At 42.9% G+C, this 19,200-nt stretch overlaps 1 protein-coding gene across 1 annotated transcript; it reads right to left on the reverse strand.

The window, feature by feature from the left end:
- Window positions 1–218: 218 nt before the first annotated feature.
- On the reverse strand, window positions 219–18,458 carry LOC112069951 (intercellular adhesion molecule 2). Its single transcript, XM_024137355.2, has 10 exons — window positions 18,286–18,458; window positions 16,078–16,123; window positions 6,332–6,604; window positions 5,829–6,155; window positions 2,643–2,693; window positions 2,066–2,131; window positions 1,601–1,630; window positions 1,378–1,452; window positions 1,188–1,233; window positions 219–548 (listed from the first exon to the last, which is right to left on the reverse strand). Exons 1-10 carry the CDS (start codon window positions 18,295–18,297, stop codon window positions 524–526), a joined length of 951 nt encoding a protein of 316 aa, XP_023993123.1. The 5' UTR covers window positions 18,298–18,458; the 3' UTR covers window positions 219–523.
- Between the last annotated feature and the right edge of the window lie 742 nt (window positions 18,459–19,200).

The following is a 19,200-nucleotide window of genomic DNA, read 5'->3' on the forward strand; positions in this document are numbered from 1 at the left end:
TATTAGAGAAAATTTCATCCAAGTTGGTGACAAATCTACAGATAAAATCTACACAATGATCTGTGAAAAGCTAGGCATGAAATTGCTGTCTCTGGAATATCAGAGAGAAAAAAGGATCAGTACCTCTTCCAGTGCTCTTGGGGGCGCCTCTGAGCTACGTAACATCTACAGTATGTATTCTGTAACATTTTGTAAGCATTTGAAAATATACATAGAAACATGACTGCCAAAGTATAATAAAACTTGCATTCAAAACTACAGGTAAGTCTTTAGAAAAGTGAGGGAGGGGTAATTTCATAATGTTGAGTGAGTCTCACTTGCAGTCTGTGGGAAAGGCACATGAAAGACATCTCACGTTCTTATCTCTGAAATGAGAGACAGAGTTTTGTCCAACAACGTTTTCACACACACATACACACGCACATGGTCGATAAGGTCTGTTGTATCAGTGTTGTTTCTCCATGTCCCTCTGATGAACTCTTTTGGTGTCTTGAGGCCACTCAGTAACACGTTTGTCCCCTCACTACTCTCTGGCCACTTGGTACGACCTGGGAAAAAACACATGACGTCAATTAATGAAATGTCCGATTATCCAGGGTCAATTCATCTAAGGTCAGATAATCAAATTTAAATGAATCAAACATTGATTATTCTAACATCAATTCATCAAACAACGAAAACAAAGATTTACATAACTGTACATGGCTGACGAACCAATCGAATACAGCCAAACAATGCTTTAAGCCATTTGTAAACAATAGGATCTAAGTCAGCAGTCCATTCAGTGATTATGACTGATGTCAAAACAGTGATTTATCCATGTTCACAGTACTGTATCTACATAAACTCATTTAGGCACACAGATACTCACTCATGGTATAGATAGAATACAGTAGCATTCAATACCAACACAGAATGATATCCCTAACCATTGCAACCCTGCTGGTCCACTTGGCTTTTTACCTTGTCCCTTTATAGTCAGTCACTTCACTGGAACACTTCCATTACAAATACTGTTGCATGATTGGACCTGTGTTCCATAATGAGGTCACAGCCACAAAAGCATAACCACAGTTGTGTCAGTTGTAGTATGTGAAGCTGAAGGTGACATGTGTGGTTGGGTGTATACTGTATGTGTGCGTGAGTGTGTGTCACATTGATATAAGTGGCTATAGAGGACTACTCACTTCCCTGTGCCCACATGACACCTAGGCATCCGGCATACTTTACCACCTGTGTGATAGAGAACGAGAGAGAAAGAAAGAGTGAAAGACAATAAGAGGGATAGAGAGAGCTGTTTTTATGATAACAGTACAGTATTAACAGCGTGAATACGACAAAGAAAAGAGACACGGAGGGTAAATGTTTTCTACTCACAGCTAATGACCATAATACCCAGGATGAAGAGCGCTGCAGCCATAGACAGACCAACAACACGGAGGAAGTAGTAGTCTGAGCATAGACACAGTGACACATAGATGAGTCTATTACCATGTGATTGTAAACCATGTTTGGAGGCATTGTGGTATTGATAAGTGGATTTTAGCTGCTTGGTTGATCATTATATTTGTGCACTTTGGAAAAAGTCAGATCCTCTTACCATAATTGAATGGTTCATCCCACTTTGCATCTGTGATCAAAGAAAAATACAATATCACTTAGTTGAAAGACACTACTTGCATTGTGTGTTTTTAGAGCATAATAGGTGTAGCCTATATTCCTGCAACAAAGAGAGAGGTGGGTCACATGGGAACAACACAATGAGATGACAACAGAGCGGTCTGGTCCAATTGATGTTGTTGACGTCACATCTCAACCCTTACATAAGCCTGCACAGCGCAGAGGGACACACTCAGAGACTTCTTATCTCTTACATCAGCCACAATCAAGCATTAATCTGAGGACAAGTTAGAGACAGCGAGCTGAGGTGCTCTGTTTCTGTTTCACAACTCCTCTAAGGGTTTTGTTTGGGAGACAGGGAATTGTGATACTGTCAAATTTGCTGTGAGATAACAATAACAAAACAAAAAACTCCAGATTTAAGGAAATGTTAGGCCTTTGTTACCCCAGGCAACAAGAAGAGCGATGGTTCTCTTGATGGTATTTTCAGAGGTGGTTGGAGATGGTGTCACTATGGACAAAGAGAGAGAGAGAGAGCGAGAGATTTTAAAAAATATAAAAAATTCTCTGTCAGCATTTTGAGTCCTTATCTCTGTCATATGGACCTGTACATAATTACATCTCATTAAATTCCAGGTGCATTCCTTTTATGTAACTCTCACTTTTTATAGAATTTCAGCATATTTCAATGGCACGACTCTCAGGAAATCGGGTCAGTCTAATTACACTTTTTAAAGCGTATCAGTGGAGTCCTTGTCAGGTGCTGTAAAATCCACTGCCTGTCTATCTTAACGAGAAAGGGGAATGTAACATTTGCTAATTACAGAGCCAATTCGATTTTAAATTGCATGCACCCTTGACGTGAAAGACAGAACTGGTTATGGGAGATTCTTCATAGCAAAGCATCCATTCACTATAGCTCTGTTGCAGTGTTTTTCAGGGATTACCAATATGGGTGTTTATTTTTCAGGGAACAGGTAATTCCAATATGTCAAGGAGGGAATAAGAGGTTTGTTATTTACCTGCGGTGGTTAAGGACTTAGCCGTGGGTGTTGTTAACGTGTTTGTGTGAGCTGAGGAGAAAAGCAGAGAGGATGACATTGAGTTAAACGTGTGGCCTTGGTCTGTGGCAGAAATGTTGTAAACACACAATTTAAACTAGAAATGTAATTTTACATGAAATAATATTGTGTGACTTGCTTCAGCTCTTTAAAATGATTTGTGTGGTAGTTGAAGTTTAAACAGTTTTAATTAAGTGAAGCAGTGAAATATAGTCAAAGTTAAATATATCAAAATATCAGGTCTGGTTACTTTGATAGACTACTATATCAACCGTATTACTGGAGTGTATTGTGTCATGTAAAAATGCCCACAGCGTGACACAGCTCACATTCAATAGTTATTGTGAGCCAATTTTTACACTTGTGATTGACTGTGATATCACAGCATGAAAAAGCTCACATTTTGAGAATTCTCACTGGTCAATTGGATATCTGTGTTTCTTAGGTAGATAACCTCAGTGCCTGATTGAAATTGACAAAAAAGTAATGACAACTTTTAAAATATATTATTGTTTGTTTTGTGCTTCTGTCTGGGCTGACTAGTTAGCTCTCGCCAGGTAACTTCAGCAACTGGGTGGAATGGTGAGAGTTAGATGTTTATGTGTTAACATAGCGACTTCTGCATTGCCTCTTTGATGGAGCAATTTTGATTGGTAGAAGTTATGATTTCAGATTTATATAGCAGAGAAATTAGACTAAGATTTCATAGCCTCTAAGGTTTTGTATAAGTTGTTGGGATAGTAGCTGACTTGTGTCAAAAGGTACATTGTTTACAGTGAATAGAATGTTGGAAGACATGGGAGTTTTCAACAATGGGAGCTTTAGAATGTTGAAGAAATCTCTTTACAGTGGATGAAGTTGTTTTAGGAGAACGGAAAGTTTAATAGTTTAAAAAGTATAAATTATATCAAAAAGTTGTATGAAAGAATCTTAATCCAGATGGAAGGGCATTTCTATCTTAAACAGTGTAAGAGGAGTGGTGTTCCAGATAACTATAACAAGTCAGAAATAAGTGGTACATCCTTTGTGGCATTGTGGCATTTAAAGGTTTTACTTAAGTGAATAGCTGAAATATAGTCAAAAGTACAGTCGTGGACAAAAGTTTTGAGAATGACACAAATATTAATTTCCACAATTTGCTGCTTCAGTGTCTTTAGATATTTTTGTCAGATGTTACTATGGAATACTGAAGTATAATTACAAGCATTTCATAAGTGTCAAAAGCTTTTATTGCCAATTACATGAAGTTGATGCAAAGAGTCAATATTTGCAGTGTTGACCCTTCTTTTTCAAGACCTCTGCAATCCGCCCTGGCATGCTGTCAATTAACTTCTGGGTCACATCCTGACTGATGGCAGCCCATTCTTGCATAATCAATGCTTGGAGTTTGTCAGAATTTGTGGGGTTTTGTTTGTCCACCCACCTCTTGAGGATTGACCACAAGTTCTCAATGAGATCAAGGTCAGGGGAGTTTCCTGGCCATGGACCCAAAAGATCAATGTTTTGTTCCCTGAGCCACTTAGTTATCACTTTTGCCTTATGGCAAGGTGCTCCGTCATGCTGGAAAAGGCATTGTTCGTCACCAAACTGTCCCTGGATGGTTGGGAGAAGTTGCTCTCGGGGGATGTGTTGGTACCACTCCTTATTCATGGCTGTGTTCTTAGGCAAAATTGTGAGTGAGCCCACTCCCTTGGCTGAGAAGCAACCCCACACATGAATGGTCTCAGGATGCTTTACTGTTGGCATGACACAGGACTGATGGTAGCGCTCACCTTGTCTTCTCCGGACAAGCTTTTTTCCGGATGCCCCAAACAATCGGAAAGGGGATTCATCAGAGGAAATGACTTTACCCCAGTCCTCAGCAGTCTAATCCCTGTACCTTTTGCAGAATATCAGTCTGTCCCTGATGTTTTTCCTGAAGAGAAGTGGCTTCTTTGCTGCCCTTCTTGACACCAGGCCATCCTCCAAAAGTCTTTGCCTCACTGTGCGTGCAGATGCACTCACACCTGCCTGCTGCCATTCCTGATCAAGCTCTGTACTGGTGGTGCCTCGATCCCGCAGCTGAATCAACTTTAGGAGACGGTCCTGGTGCTTGCTGGACTTTCTTGGGCGCCCTGAAGCCTTCTTCACAACAATTGAACCGCTCTCCTTGAAGTTCTTGATGATCCGATAAATGGTTGATTTAGGTGCAATCTTACTGGCAGCATTATCCTTGCCTGTGAAGCCCTTTTTGTGCAAAGCAATGATGACGCCACGTGTTTCCTTGGAGTTAACCATGGTTGACAGAGGAAGAACAATGATTCCAAGCACCACCCTCCTTTTGAAGCTTCCAGTCTGTTATTCGAACTCAATCAGCATGACAGAGTGATCTCCAGCCTTGTCCTCGTCAACACTCACACCTGTGTTAACGAGAGAATCACTGACATGATGTCAGCTGGTCCTTTTGTGGCAGGGCTGATATGCATTGGAAGTGTTTTTGGGGGATTCAGTTCATTTGCATGGCAAAGAGGGACTTTGTAATTAATCTGATCACTCTTCATAACATTCTGGAGTATATGCAAATTGCCATCATTCAAACTGAGGCAGCAGACGTGAAAATTTATATTTGTGTCATTCTCAAAACCTTTGGCCACGACTGTACATATTTCAGCATAAATAACTACAGTCAGACTACTACACTTTTAGTCAAAGAAATAGAAAAAAGTTTTAGGCTATTATTTTGCATTTAGTGGAAGAAGTTTAGAAGTTTGTTAGTGTTGACAAATTGAGGCTGGTATAGTAGAGGCAGTGACTGTTTTATAAATAGTTGATAATAGCCTTTAGTGGGGGACTAGGACATAGTAAGTAACCCAGAAGTACTAGTAGCAGTACATTGCAGTATTAATTCTGAATGTTTTAGGTAGGTAGGCCATGGGTTAGCTATAGTAAGTGGGGTAACTATTGTAGTTTGGTTAGTGAGTGTGTGAGTTGTTATAGTGGGTTAGTTTAGTGGGTTGGGGTGAGCTGTGTGGCATAATCAGTTTTATGTGCTCCCCCAGTGCTATAATCTGATTGGTAGAAGATAGTATGTGGAATGGAATAGCCCCGCAGCCCGTTAAATAGTCCCTTCAAGTCCACCAACCCCCAAAAGGAAACAAAAATACTTACAGTAAACAGTAACATTAAGAGGTTTTGATGACAAGGCAGAAGGTTTTGGTCCCTCTGGTCCCAGGTCCAGCTCTGCCTCACATTTGTACTCCACTTCACCCTCATATCTTCTGTGGGTGATGGTGAGGGTGGAGGACATATTCACTGGTTTCTTTGTGGAGTCATTAAACCTTTGAGTCTCTATAGTTTCATTCCCTTTGTACCACCTCACAACCAGGTTCTGTAGAGGAGCGATGTTCTGGATGTCACACTGCAGCTGGTACTTCTTCCCCTCCATCATTGGACCAGAGTGGCTCAGAGGAGAGATAGACACGCTGTCTGGAGTCTCTAGAGACAAAATAGTTACATATAGTGAAATATAATGGATTTTGCTGACAAAACTCACAAATATAAGAAAAATAACTTACTGTAGAGAATGACAGGGAGAATCTCAGTACACTGACTTCCATTTTGTGGATTGACGTAGNCTGACAAAACTCACAAATATAAGAAAAATAACTTACTGTAGAGAATGACAGGGAGAATCTCAGTACACTGACTTCCATTTTGTGGATTGACGTAGCATTTAGGTTCTATTGTCCAGTCCATGAGGCTTCTCACAGTCCAGGTGACAAAGTTGACATTTTCATGCAAATCTGTACCTCCGAACGTGGCCTCCCACCCAATCCCCTCGGGGTCTGTGGATGATGTGCAGTTGACTGAGACGGAGTCCCCATATCTCACCACTACTCTGGGAGGGTTGAGCTCAACAGGACAGGAGGCATGTGTAGGCGCACCTACAGTTCAGAGCATGACAGAGACCATAATCATATCATTTACTTTCTCAAGCAGACTTAGCTTCAAACAAAAACTATATCCTAAGTATAGGCCTAGAATACAGAACAAATTAAAAATAGGTTACATGAATTGCATTTTTCAGAAGGCAGTTTCTAATCAGTAACGTTAAAGCAGCAAAATGCAACTTTGAGCGACCTGACCAAATTCACATGGATAGTGAGTTATACTGTAGGTCTGTCATTCTTCATTGAAAGCAGGTCTAAGTGGTATATCAGTTCTGTGTTCGCTATTTCTATGGTTCCGGTTTTCAAGTTTAGTTTTTGCATCTTTTACTTTCAGTTTTGTACACCAGCTTCAAACAACTGACAATACAAGATTTGTGGCTGTGGAAAATATATTTCACATCGGTTTAGATGGTAAAATGATTCTATACAGTATACAGTGCATTCGAGACGTATTCAGACACCTTGACTTTTTCCACATTTTGTTAAGTTACAGCCTTATTCTAAAATTGATTAAAATTGTTTTTTTCCCTCGTCAATCCACACACAATACCCCATAATGACAAAGTAAACAGTTTTTTAGAATGTTTGCTCATTTATGAAAATATAAAACTGAAATATCACATTTACATAATTATTCAGACCCTTTACTCAGTACTTTGTTGAAGCATTTAGCCGCGATTACAGCATTGAGTCTTCTTGGTTATGACACTACAAGCTTGGCACACATGTATTTGGGGATTTTCACTCATTCTTCTCTACAGATCCTCTCAAGCTCTGTCAGGCTGGATAAGGAGCATTGCTGCATAGCAATTTTCAGGTCTCTCCAGATATGTTCAATCGGGTTCAAGACCAGGCTCTGGCTGGGCCACTCAAAGACATTCAGAGACTTGTCCCAAAGCCACTCCTGTGTTGTCTTGGCTGTGTGCTAAGGGTCGTTGTCCTGTTGGAAGGTGAACCTCCGCCACAGTCTGAGGTCCTGAGCATTCTGGAGTAGGTTTTCATGAAGGATCTCTCTGTACTTTGCTCCGTTCATCTTTGCCTCGATCCTGACTAGTCTCCCAGTCCCAGCTAATGAAAAACATCCCCACAGCATGATGCTGCCACCACCATGCTTCACCATAGGGATGGTGCCAGGTTTCCTCCAGATGTGATGCTTGGCATTCAGGCCAAAGAGTTCTAACATGGTTTCATCAAACCAGGAGAATCTTGTTTCTCATGGTCTGAGAGTCTTTAGGTGCCTTTTGGCAAACTCCAAGCAGGCTGTCATGTGCCTTTTACTGAGGAGTGGCTTTCGTCTGGCCACTCTACCATAAAGACCTGATTGGTGTAGTGCTGCAGAGGTGGTTGTCCTTCTGGAAGGTTTTACCATCTCCACAGTGGAGCTCTGTCAGAGTGACCATCGGGTTCTTGGTCACCTCCCTGACCAAGGCCCTTCTCCCCCTATTACTCAGTTTGGCCAGGCGGCCAGCTCTAGGAAGCGTCTTGGTGGTTCCAAACTTCTTCCATTTAAGAATGATGGAGGCCACTGTGTTCTTAGGTACCTTCAATGCTGCAGAAATGTTTTTGGTACCCTTCCCCAGATCTGTGCCTCGACACAAACCTGTCTCGGAGCTCTATGTACAATTCCTCCGACCTCATGGCTTGGTTTTTGCTCTGACATGCACTGTCAACTGTGGGAACTTACATAGACAGGTGTGTGCCTTTCCAAATCATGTCCAATCAATTGAATGTACCACGGATGGACTCCAAGTTGTAGAAACATCTCAAGGATGATCAATGGAAACAGGATGAACTTCATCTGTGTGACCTACCCACTGGAACGCTTTCAGGCCATTGGTAAGACTGTAATCCTGTAAAAGTCATTTGGAATACTATAGGTTTACCATAGAATTCTGAAAAAGGATCTTTGATTATCCACCCTGTCGACGCACTTCCGGGTTGGAGCGAGTAGTCGCATTCCGCTTCGCTCCACAGGTAGTATTACATTTTATTTCATTTCATTACAGTACAACGGTTTGATTTGTTTGATCTTAGCTAGCTACATAGCCGTCTTTGTATCAAAGATAATTGTGTAGTTTAGAGTAATTATCGAGGTTCGCTAGCTAGCTAGCTATTTTCGTCCTTCTAACGTAACGTAACGTAGTCAACACTGCTAGCTAGCCAGCTAGCCAGCTTGCCACCGAATAGCAGCACTGTAGAAACTATTACATTACAACGGAACAACGGAACGACTTGATTAGTGTAGTGTTAGCTAGCTACATAGTTGTCTTTGCTGTCTTTGTATCTAAGATAATTGTGTAGTTTAGAGTAATTATCGAGGTTACCTAGCCAGCTACACTTTCAAACAAAGTCAACAACGCAGCCACTGCTAGCTAGCCTACTTCACCAGCCAGCAGTACTATATCATTTTAGTCAATAAGATTTTTTGCAACGTAAGCATAACTTTCTGAACATTCGAGATGTGTAGTCCACTTGTCATTCCAATCTCCTTTGCATTAGCGTAGCCTCTTCTGTAGCCTGTCAACTATGTGTCTGTCTATCCCTCTTCTCTCCTCTCTGCACAGACCATACAAACGCTTCACACCGCGTGGCCGCTGCCACTCTAACCTGGTGGTCCCAGCGCGCACGACCCACGTGGAGTTCCAGGTCTCCGGCAGCCTCTGGAACTGCCGATCTGCGGCCAACAAGGCAGAGTTCATCTCAACCTATGCTTCCCTCCAGTCCCTCGACTTCTTGGCACTGACGGAAACATGGATTACCACTGATAACACTGCTACTGCTCTCTCCTCGTCTGCCCACGTGTTCTCGCACACCCCGAGAGCTTCTGGTCAGCGGGGTGGTGGCACTGGGATCCTCATCTCTCCCAAGTGGACATTCTCTCTTTCTCCCCTGACCCATCTGTCTATCGCCTCCTTTGAATTCCATGCTGTCACAGTTACCAGCCCTTTCAAGCTTAACATCCTTATCATTTATCGCCCTCCAGGTTCCCTTGGAGAGTTCATCAATGAGCTTGACGCCRTGATAGGTTCCTTTCCTGAGGATGGCTCACCTCTCACAGTTCTGGGTGACTTTAACCTCCCCACGTCTACCTTTGACTCATTCCTCTCTGCCTCCTTCTTTCCACTCCCCTCCTCTTTTGACCTCACCCTCTCACCCCCCCCCCATACTCACAAGGCAGGCAATATGCTTGACCTCATCTTTACTAGATGCTGTTCTTCCACTAATCTCATTGCAACTCCCCTCCAAGTCTCCGACCACTACCTTGTATCCTTTTCCCTCTCGCTCTCATTTCATTCACTTCCCACACTGCCCCTACTCGGATGGTATCGCGCCGTCCAACTCCTTCTCCTCTCTCTACTCTCTCCTCTTATCTATCATCTCTTCCCTCTGCTCAAACTTCTCACCTATCTCCTGATTCTGCCTCCTCAACCCTCCTCTCCTCCCTTTCTGCATCCTTTGACTCTCTATGTCCCCTATCCTCCAGGCCGGCTCGGTCCTCCCTCTCTGCGTGGCTCGACGACTCATTGCGAGCTCACAGAACAGGGCTCCGGGCAGCCGAGCGGAAATGGAGGAAAACTCGCCTCCCTGCGGACCTGGCATCCTTCACTCCCTCCTCTCTACTTCTCCTCTTCTGTCTCTGCTGCTAAAGCCACTTTCTACCACTACAATCCAAGCATCTGCCTCTAACCCTAGGAAGCTCTTTGCCACCTCTCCCTCCCTCCTGAATCCTCTCCCCCCTCCTCCCCTCCTCCTCTCTGCGGAGGACTTCGTCAACCATTTTGAAAAGAAGGTCACGACATCCGATCTCGTTTGCTAAGTCAAACGCACCGCTGGTTCTGCTCACACTGCCCTACCTGTGCTTTGACCTCTTTCTCCCCTCAGATGAAATTTCGCGTCTTGTGACGGCCGGCCGCCCAACAACCTGCCCGCTTGACCTATCCCCTCCTCTCTTCTCCAGACCATTTCCGGAGACCTTCTCCCTTACCTCACCTCGCTCATCAACTCATCCTTGACTGGCTACGTCCCTTCCGTCTTCAAGAGAGCGAGAGTTGCACCCCTTCTGAAAAAACCTACACTCGATCCTCCGATGTCAACAACTACAGACCAGTATCCTTCTTCTTTTTCTCTCCAAAACTCTTGAACGTGCGTCCTTGGCCAGCTCTCCTGCTATCTCTCTCAGAATGACCTTCTTGATCCAAATCAGTCAGGTTTCAAGACTAGTCATTCAACTGAGACTGCTCTTCTCTGTGTCACGGAGGCGCTCCGCACTGCTAAAGCTAACTCTCTCTCCTCTGCTCTCATCTTCTAGACCTATCGGCTGCCTTTGATACTGTGAACCATCAGATCCTCCTCTCCACCCTCTCCGAGTTGGGCATCTCCGGCGCGGCCCACGCTTGTGCGTCCTACCTGACAGGTCGCTCCTACCAGGTGGCGTGGCGAGAATCTGTCTCCGCACCACGTGCTCTCACCACTGGTGTCCCCCAGGGCTCTGTTCTGGCCCCTCTTTATTCTCGCTATACACCAAGTCACTTGGCTCTGTCATATCCTCACATGGTCTCTCCTATCATTGCTATGCAGACGACACACAATTAATCTTCTCCTTTCCCCCTTCTGATAACCAGGTGGCGAATCGCATCTCTGCATGTCTGGCAGACATATCAGTGTGGATGACGGATCACCACCTCAAGCTGAACCTCGCAGAACGGAGCTGCTCTTCCTCCCGGGGAAGGACTGCCCGTTCCATGATCTCGCCATCACGGTTGACAACTCATTGTGTCTCCTCCCAGAGTGCTAAGAACCTTGGCGTGATCCTGGACAACACCCTGTCGTTCTCAACTAACATCAAGGCGGTGACCCGTTCCTGTAGGTTCATGCTCTACAACATTCGCAGAGTACGACCCTGCCTCACACAGGAAGCGGCGCAGGTCCTAATCCAGGCATTTGTCATCTCCCGTCTGGATTACTGCAACTCGCTGTTGGCTGGGCTCCCTGCCTGTGCCATTAAACCCCTACAACTCATCCAGAACGCCGCAGCCCGTCTGGTGTTCAACCTTCCCAAGTTCTCTCACGTCACCCCGCTCCTCCGCTCTCTCCACTGGCTTCCAGTTGAAGCTCGCATCCGCTACAAGACCATGGTGCTTGCCTACGGAGCTGTGAGGGGAACGGCACCTCCGTACCTTCAGGCTCTGATCAGGCCCTACACCCAAACAAGGGCACTGCGTTCATCCACCTCTGGCCTGCTCGCCTCCTACCTCTGAGGAAGTACAGTTCCCGCTCAGCCCAGTCAAAACTGTTCGCTGCTCTGGCACCCCAATGGTGGAACAAACTCCCTCACGACGCACAGGTCAGGGAGTCAATCACCGACCTTCCGGAGACACCTGAAACCCCACCTCTTTAAGGAATACCTAGGATAGGATAAAGTAATCCTTCTAACCCCCCCCTTAAAAGAGTTAGATGCACTATTGTAAAGTGGTTGTTCCACTGGATATCATAAGGTGAGTGCACCAATTTGTAAGTCGCTCTGGATAAGAGCGTCTGCTAAATGACTTAAATGTAAATGTAATGTACATGAGCTCAATTTAAAATCTCATAGCAAAGTGTCTGAATACTTATGTAAATAAGGCATTTCCATTTTATTTTACACATTTGCAAACATTTCTAAAAACCTGTTTTTGCTTTGTCCTTATGTGGTACTGTGTGTAGATTGCTGAGGATTTTTATTTATTTAATACATTTTAAAGTAAGGCTGTAATGTAACAAAATGTGGAAAAAGTCAAGGTGTGTGAATACTTTCAGAAGGCACTGTAATGTTGACTATTACAATATAAACACATAACCTACTCTTTTTTTTATTAACTGAATTACTTACCAGAGGAAAAGTACAGGAAACCCAAGACTCTAATATTTGTGTAAACTGTTCAGAATAGTCTTCTGTGGGTGTCACCAAGTAGGCTGATACCCTATATCATGAGTGCCCAATCCCTAGGTTAGACAGTACAATATGAATGTTCAATACACACAATAAGCTGACTTGTCAAATTAACAAATTAGTGTATTTTGTTAAATTTAAAACATTCCAACCTTTTTTTTGCCTTATCTAGTCCAGATATGGCATGATTCCACTATTTGTATCCGTTTGCATCAGTTTCAATGCAGGACTTTTATTTTGAAGGCGAACTGACGATTCCACTACTGTTGCTAATTGTTATTGTGGCTCAGTTCACATAGGTGCTACAGTACATGGGGTCGCTATTGTAGTTTGGTTTGTGTCAGTGGGGTTTCTTATAATGGGTTAGTTTAGTGGGTTGTGTTGAGCTGTATGGCATAATCAGTCTTATTTGCTCCCACAGTGCTATAATTTAATTGGTAAAATATATTTATGTTCTGATTTCAGATTTGAAAAGCAGAGAACTAGAAGATTTCATTCGCTCTACGTTTTTGTCCAAGTTGTTGGGAAAGTGGGCAAAAATGTAGTTCTGAAAAGTTGGGAGAAAGTTGTCAATGTTGTTACTAAAACAGCTGTATCGTTTGACTGTTAGAATATATTCTATTCTGATTTCACATTTGTATAGCAGAGAAGTAGACTAAGATTTCATACACTTTACGTTCTTGTCTAACTTGGGAAAGTGGTCAAAATGGCAGTATTTTCAAAATGTTGAGAGGAAAAGTACTTGATGCTCTTACTAAAACAGCTTCATTGTTTGATTGGTAGAAGATATTTATGTTCTGATATCAGATTTGAATTGCAGAAAAGTAGACTAATATGTCATACCATCTACGTTTGTGTCTTATTTGCTGGGAAAGTGGTCAAAATTTCAGTTGTTTATAAAAATTGAGAGGAAAAGTAAGTTGATTTGATAACAAACAGCTATATCGTTTGATTGGTAGAATATATTTCTGTTCTATATCAGATCTAAATAGGAGAGAAGTAGATTAAGATTTTGTTTTGTCTAGCTTGTTGAGGAAGTGGTCAAAGTAGCTGATTTGTGTCAAAAGTCACATTGTTTACAGTGAATAGAATGTTGGAAGTCACAGCTTCAGAATGGGAGTTTTTAAAGAGTCACTGCCTTTAAAAATCCCTTTGAAAATGGCCTTTGTGGTATCGATATGAGTCAGAAACAGTTATTCTAGTGTCAAATAGACTACAAAGTGTAAATAGGATCATTCTGGTAATAAAGTCAGTCTCGTCTGCGACAGAGTTTGGAACATCCGTGCGTTACAACGGGTAAATGAAAGGTGGGTTTTGAGTTGATGATGTCCATTTGGCCACTAACAGAGTGTGAACAGCTGCGGTGATTGCGCTCTGTTCAATATAATAGACAGTGAGAAACACCTTAGTTAGATGTAAAAATGCTAACTAAAGCATCCTTGGCAAAAACTTCAAATTTATTACAGATTTCTTCAGTTATCTTAGATTCAGAAAACATGACAGAAACAAAGCAGTTGGGTAAAACCTAAACAATACATTACAAGACAGACAGAAGCACAAAACATGGCTACTGCTGTAATTATTCTCCACAACAATTGAGTAATGTATTCCTAGCAGCAGCCAGGGTTGAGAATGTGTCCACACACAGCCAGTGGGAGGGACAAAGGGAGGGAGTTACTCAGCTAACAACAAACGTTCCCACAACTTTAGAGAACATTCTCTTAAGAGTGTCATTAGGCCATTAAGTAATGTTTTCATAGGACTGTTCTGGTGATGTGCAAGGAATGTTTCCAAGAAACCATTCCCTTAATGTCAAATAGAACTTACCCAGAATGGGGTTACCATGTTCTCAGAATTAAATATATCAATGTTCTAGACACATTTCATGGTAAGGTTGTAAGAACATTCATGTGACCAGTTTTCTGTGTTATGAGACTATTCCATCAACGTCCCACCAAACATGGTTGCCATGTTCTCAGAACATAAGACATTGTTCTAGACACTTTTGATGGAAACGTTGCTGGAACATTTCTGTGTATCAGTTGTCAGGATGTCGCCTGATGGTCCCAAATAAATGTTCCCCCCCCCAAAAAGTTGAATTACACATCACGCCCTGTTAATGTTGCAGAGTCAATCAAGGGTCTTAATGGGGAACCACTGATAGCTCTGTCTGTTGTGAACGTTAGGGATACTCACACACACTGTACATTTAACATAGTGCTTTTTACTTACATGTTTTACACACTTTAAAATAGATGATTACATTGTGAATGTGCATTTACACAATAATTATTCAACATGTCTTCACTTGGGATTTGAATTCACAACCTCTTGGTTTACGGTACTGTGATCTCAGTGATTTGATTGACTTATTTCAGTATTTTAAGAGCTTTTTCTATAGTTGTCTAATGTTGTTGGGGCATGTTAAGCTGTTTTAATGATACTCCTGAATTACTATGATCAATTATATATTTTTTGTACTTTTAACAGAGCTGAGATTTACTCCAAAGTGCACTCAACCTATTGCGTACACCTATTGAGCGGTTTCATCTAGATGAGTGCCAAAGGAGGAGGGGTCAGGGTTTCTTCTGGGCAGGGCCTAACTATACTATACCAAAAGTAAATCATAGGAACTCAGTTGGGGTCTCAACTTACTATTGAGAATTAAAAATAGTAGTATACACAAGGTGCAATTTTGGTTGTGTGTAAGCAGTTTCTCTTATGTCAGTCACTGACAGTCACTAAATGAGCCCATGTCAGCATATGTATTTTGTTAAGTCTAGCGGCCAGCTACCTAAACAAATTGCTAACCTTTGTTTAACCAGCTAAACAGCTGCTACCAACATGTATGTGGAGTAGGGCTGGCACATCTGTCGTATAATAATCATCACAATTATTGTAATATATTTATTTTAGGAGAAGGGAGAGATTGAACTTTATATTCAAGTAGATAATAGCTCACCCAATAGCAGTTTTTCATTTTTACATGGAGAGGGTGAAGTTAGTAATCATTTTACGAGCGGAACGGTTGGGAGGAGAAGCTTGGTTTCCAAAAGTTCAAGGTGGTCAAAACCATTTGTTTTTGAGACAATTATGACAACTGTGGCAACTTGCATTACATTTAATTGTTACCCAAAATTCTATAATCGTCACAGCCCTAACTTGGAGTTACCTTTCTAACTAATAGGCTGTTAGAGTTTACACTTTTTCCAATTATAATGTGTGGAGGTCAAAATAATGAAAATCTATCTTCCAAATCTATTCATTTTGAAATGTTGATTACTTGTCCTTCTCATTATCATTCACCGGATGATAAGACAAAACATCTGAAGAAAAGAAACATGTTTTGCTAACATATAATGGGCGTCCCTGGGCAAGGAAAGGTGAAGACCCCTGGTTTAGACACATTTTAGTTTGAGATGAGAAAGGAAGAGAGCGTGTATACAGTATGTTTATATATGAGAACAGTGTGTGTGACCGTGGGTGCACGCATGTGTATGTGTGAGAGAGAAATAAATGGTTATTTTTGATGACTTACCTGGTAGTGTGAGAAACAGACATACTGCCGTCCAGCTCAGCGGAATCTGAAAGACAGAGCACGTGAAGAAGTGAGAGATAGATGTGAGTGAGAGATTCATTGTGGTACAGAGTCTCAGCAGGGTCTGTAATTAATACAGCATTAAGCTGACTACTACTACAGCTGGAAATCTGCAAGATAAGCAAAGGCCCTTAAGCAGCATAGGTGACACTGCAATGAATACAGATCACTTAGAGGCAGCCACACAGGCACATCTGCTATACCGACAATAGATTACAACAGACACATGACAACCACACATCTATCAACCTTCATTAACACCCTGCTTGTTTGTGTGCTCCCGCTGCACGTAAACACACACTCACGAATGTTCTCTCTGCCCATTATAGGGCTGAGTAACAGGTTTCAGAACCAGCTCCTATCTTTACAGTAGCTGTAATGGTTTTGTAATGATTCTCTAACGGTTTTCTAATGGTACTCTACACAACGAGACAGACACTACGAGCTACTGTGTAGAACAAGGGATCTAGGCCCATGACTAATATCAGTATAAAGAGGAAGTTGCCGTGTTACTGGTTTCATGTCAGTCACTGAGACTACATGTGTCACACCCTGATCTGTATCACCTGTCTTGTGATTGTCTCCACCCCCTCCAGGTGCTGCTTATTATCCCTGGTGTATATATCCTTGTGTTTCCTGTCTCTCTGTGCCAGTTCGTCTTATATGTTTTTCAAGTAACCAGCAGGTTCCCCGTACTCCTGCTTCGATTCTCTTTTGCTAGTCCTCCCGTTTTTTAACCCTTGCCTGTTTTCTGGACTCTATACCTGCCTGCCTGACCATTCTGCCTGCCTGCCACTCTGTACCTCCTGCACTCTGAAGTGGTTTTGACCTTTTGCCTGTCCACGACCATTCTCTTGCTTACCCCTTTTGGATTGTTTAATAAATATCAAGACTCAAACCATCTGCCTCCCGTGTCTGCATCTGGGTCTTGTGCCCTTATAACATTTATTTTGAAACACAGGAAATTGTACTCATAGAGGTTGTTTCTACCACTTCTCACCCCCACACCAAAGTGCAGTCAAGCACATTTTCACACAATGAAGATGGCTGACAATCTCAAACGAAACATATAATATGATATACAAACTGGATGAGTGCACTCACATTTTCTAATCCATGGAATTATACTGAAGCCCCGTTTCCATTTTTCCAGCTGAAAGCCATGATCTCTGTATAGTTACACATATCACACAGCACATGGCCCTAATTTAGCCGAGGGGGAAGTTTGAGGTCGCTGCGATCACACTAAATCATTTCTGAACTCCTTAGTGTCGCCAACTAAAAATCTAGTTGCAGAATGAGGATCTGTCATAACAGCAACACTTACAGCAATCAGGTGCTACTCTCAGAGCTTTCTCTGAGACACACAACTACTGTACAGGGTCATAACAGCTTTTCCTAATCACTCTTCATCTGCACCATATGGTAATCATAGACATAAAATAACAGGCAAACAAGTAAACACATTCATTCTGAGGAGAATCGCAATCACCCTGACAACCTTTTAGTTCTGAGAAAAAGCAGTGTGTATACAGAAAAATAACATCATCAGTAAACCAACCAGGAATCCAATGATTATTTGTTCTAGAGGGATGGAGAGCAGATAGTGAGGTGGATGAAGGCAAGGAAGAAGGGAGGGATTGAAATCCAGATGAGTGTTTTGGTGTTGTATCAGTACCTAGCTGAGATCCCCTGACCTATTCTGATGGCAGCATGTCCTCAGGGGAGGCGGTGACAGGTGAACGTCAGTGGTCATCATGAGGCTTGACAGCTCAGATTAGCGGGTTACGCCAGTCCTAATTTCACTCTGAAGCCTCTGAAGCATATGTCAAGGCAAGGGCCTGTTCGCCTGGGGCTGTCCCAGCCTCCCCACCAGACTCTCTCTCACCCAGCCTCCCTACCCGACTCTCTCTCACCCCTCTAACCCCCTGTTTGGCCGTCTCTATCGCTCTCACTCACTCACCCATTGTCTATCTTTCTGTGTATCTGTCTGTTTGTCCGTCCATCCCAAACATTTGCCACACGCTCTCTTTCTCTCTCCCTCTCTCTGTCTCTCACTTCACATATCTTACTCTCTCCCTTTCTCATGAGTACCAATGTCCCTCCCTTCCTCCTCTTTGAGTCCCCAAAGAAAGCCATTCAGCTCACCTTGGTGTCCATCCTGAGATGTCGCGTAGTTCCAGAGCTCGTTCCAGAGCAGCATCCACGGTCTCTTTCCTCTGTGTGTCAGTCAGGAAGCATTAAGAACCGTCAGTCGACCACACCCTTCTGCTCATGACTTCCTTGTTCCATCCCTTGCGCACTACACTTTTTTTTCTCTCACCCACTCTTTCTCTCTCTGTTTGCTGGCTCTCACACGTGGGTCATGTCACTTCCTTTTTTGTTGTGTCTTCCAGACTAGTCTCTCTCACTGTCAGTCAGTCTGCCTCAATTGTCTCTGTGTTAGTGGTTCTCGTCTGTCTGTTTTATAGCCTGACGGCTGGTGTTTGCGGCTGGTGTTTGTCTGTCTGTCTGTCTCTCTATTTCTCTCTGTGTTTGCTTGTCTTTGTCTGCTTGTCTCTCTTTTTAACAGCCTCTCTCCATGTCTGTGTGTCTGCATCTCTCTCTTTTTGACATCCTCCCTCCATGTCTGTGTGTCTGCATTCTCTCTCTTTTTAACAGCCTCTCTCCATGTCTGTTATCTCTCTCTTTTGACATCCTCCCTCCATGTCTGTGTGTCTGCATCTCTCTCTTTTTGACATCCTCCCTCCATGTCTGTGTGTCTGCTTGTCTCTCTTTTACATCCTCCCTCCATGTCTGTGTGTCTGCATCTCTCTCTTTTTGACATCCCCCCTCCATGTCTGTGTGTCTGCATCTCTCTCTTTTTGACATCCTCCCTCCATGTCTGTGTGTCTGCATCTCTCTCTTTTTAACAGCCTCTCTCCATGTCTGTGTGTCTGCATCTCTCCTTTTTTGACATCCTCCCTCCATGTCTGTTGTCTGATCTCTCTCTTTTGACATCCTCCTCCATGTCGTGTGTTGCATCTCTCTCTTTTGACACTCCTCTCTACGTCTGGTGTCTGC

The sequence above is a fragment of the Salvelinus sp. IW2-2015 genome, unplaced genomic scaffold (assembly GCF_002910315.2).
Source record: "Salvelinus sp. IW2-2015 unplaced genomic scaffold, ASM291031v2 Un_scaffold1168, whole genome shotgun sequence".
NCBI classification, from domain to species: domain Eukaryota; kingdom Metazoa; phylum Chordata; class Actinopteri; order Salmoniformes; family Salmonidae; genus Salvelinus; species Salvelinus sp. IW2-2015.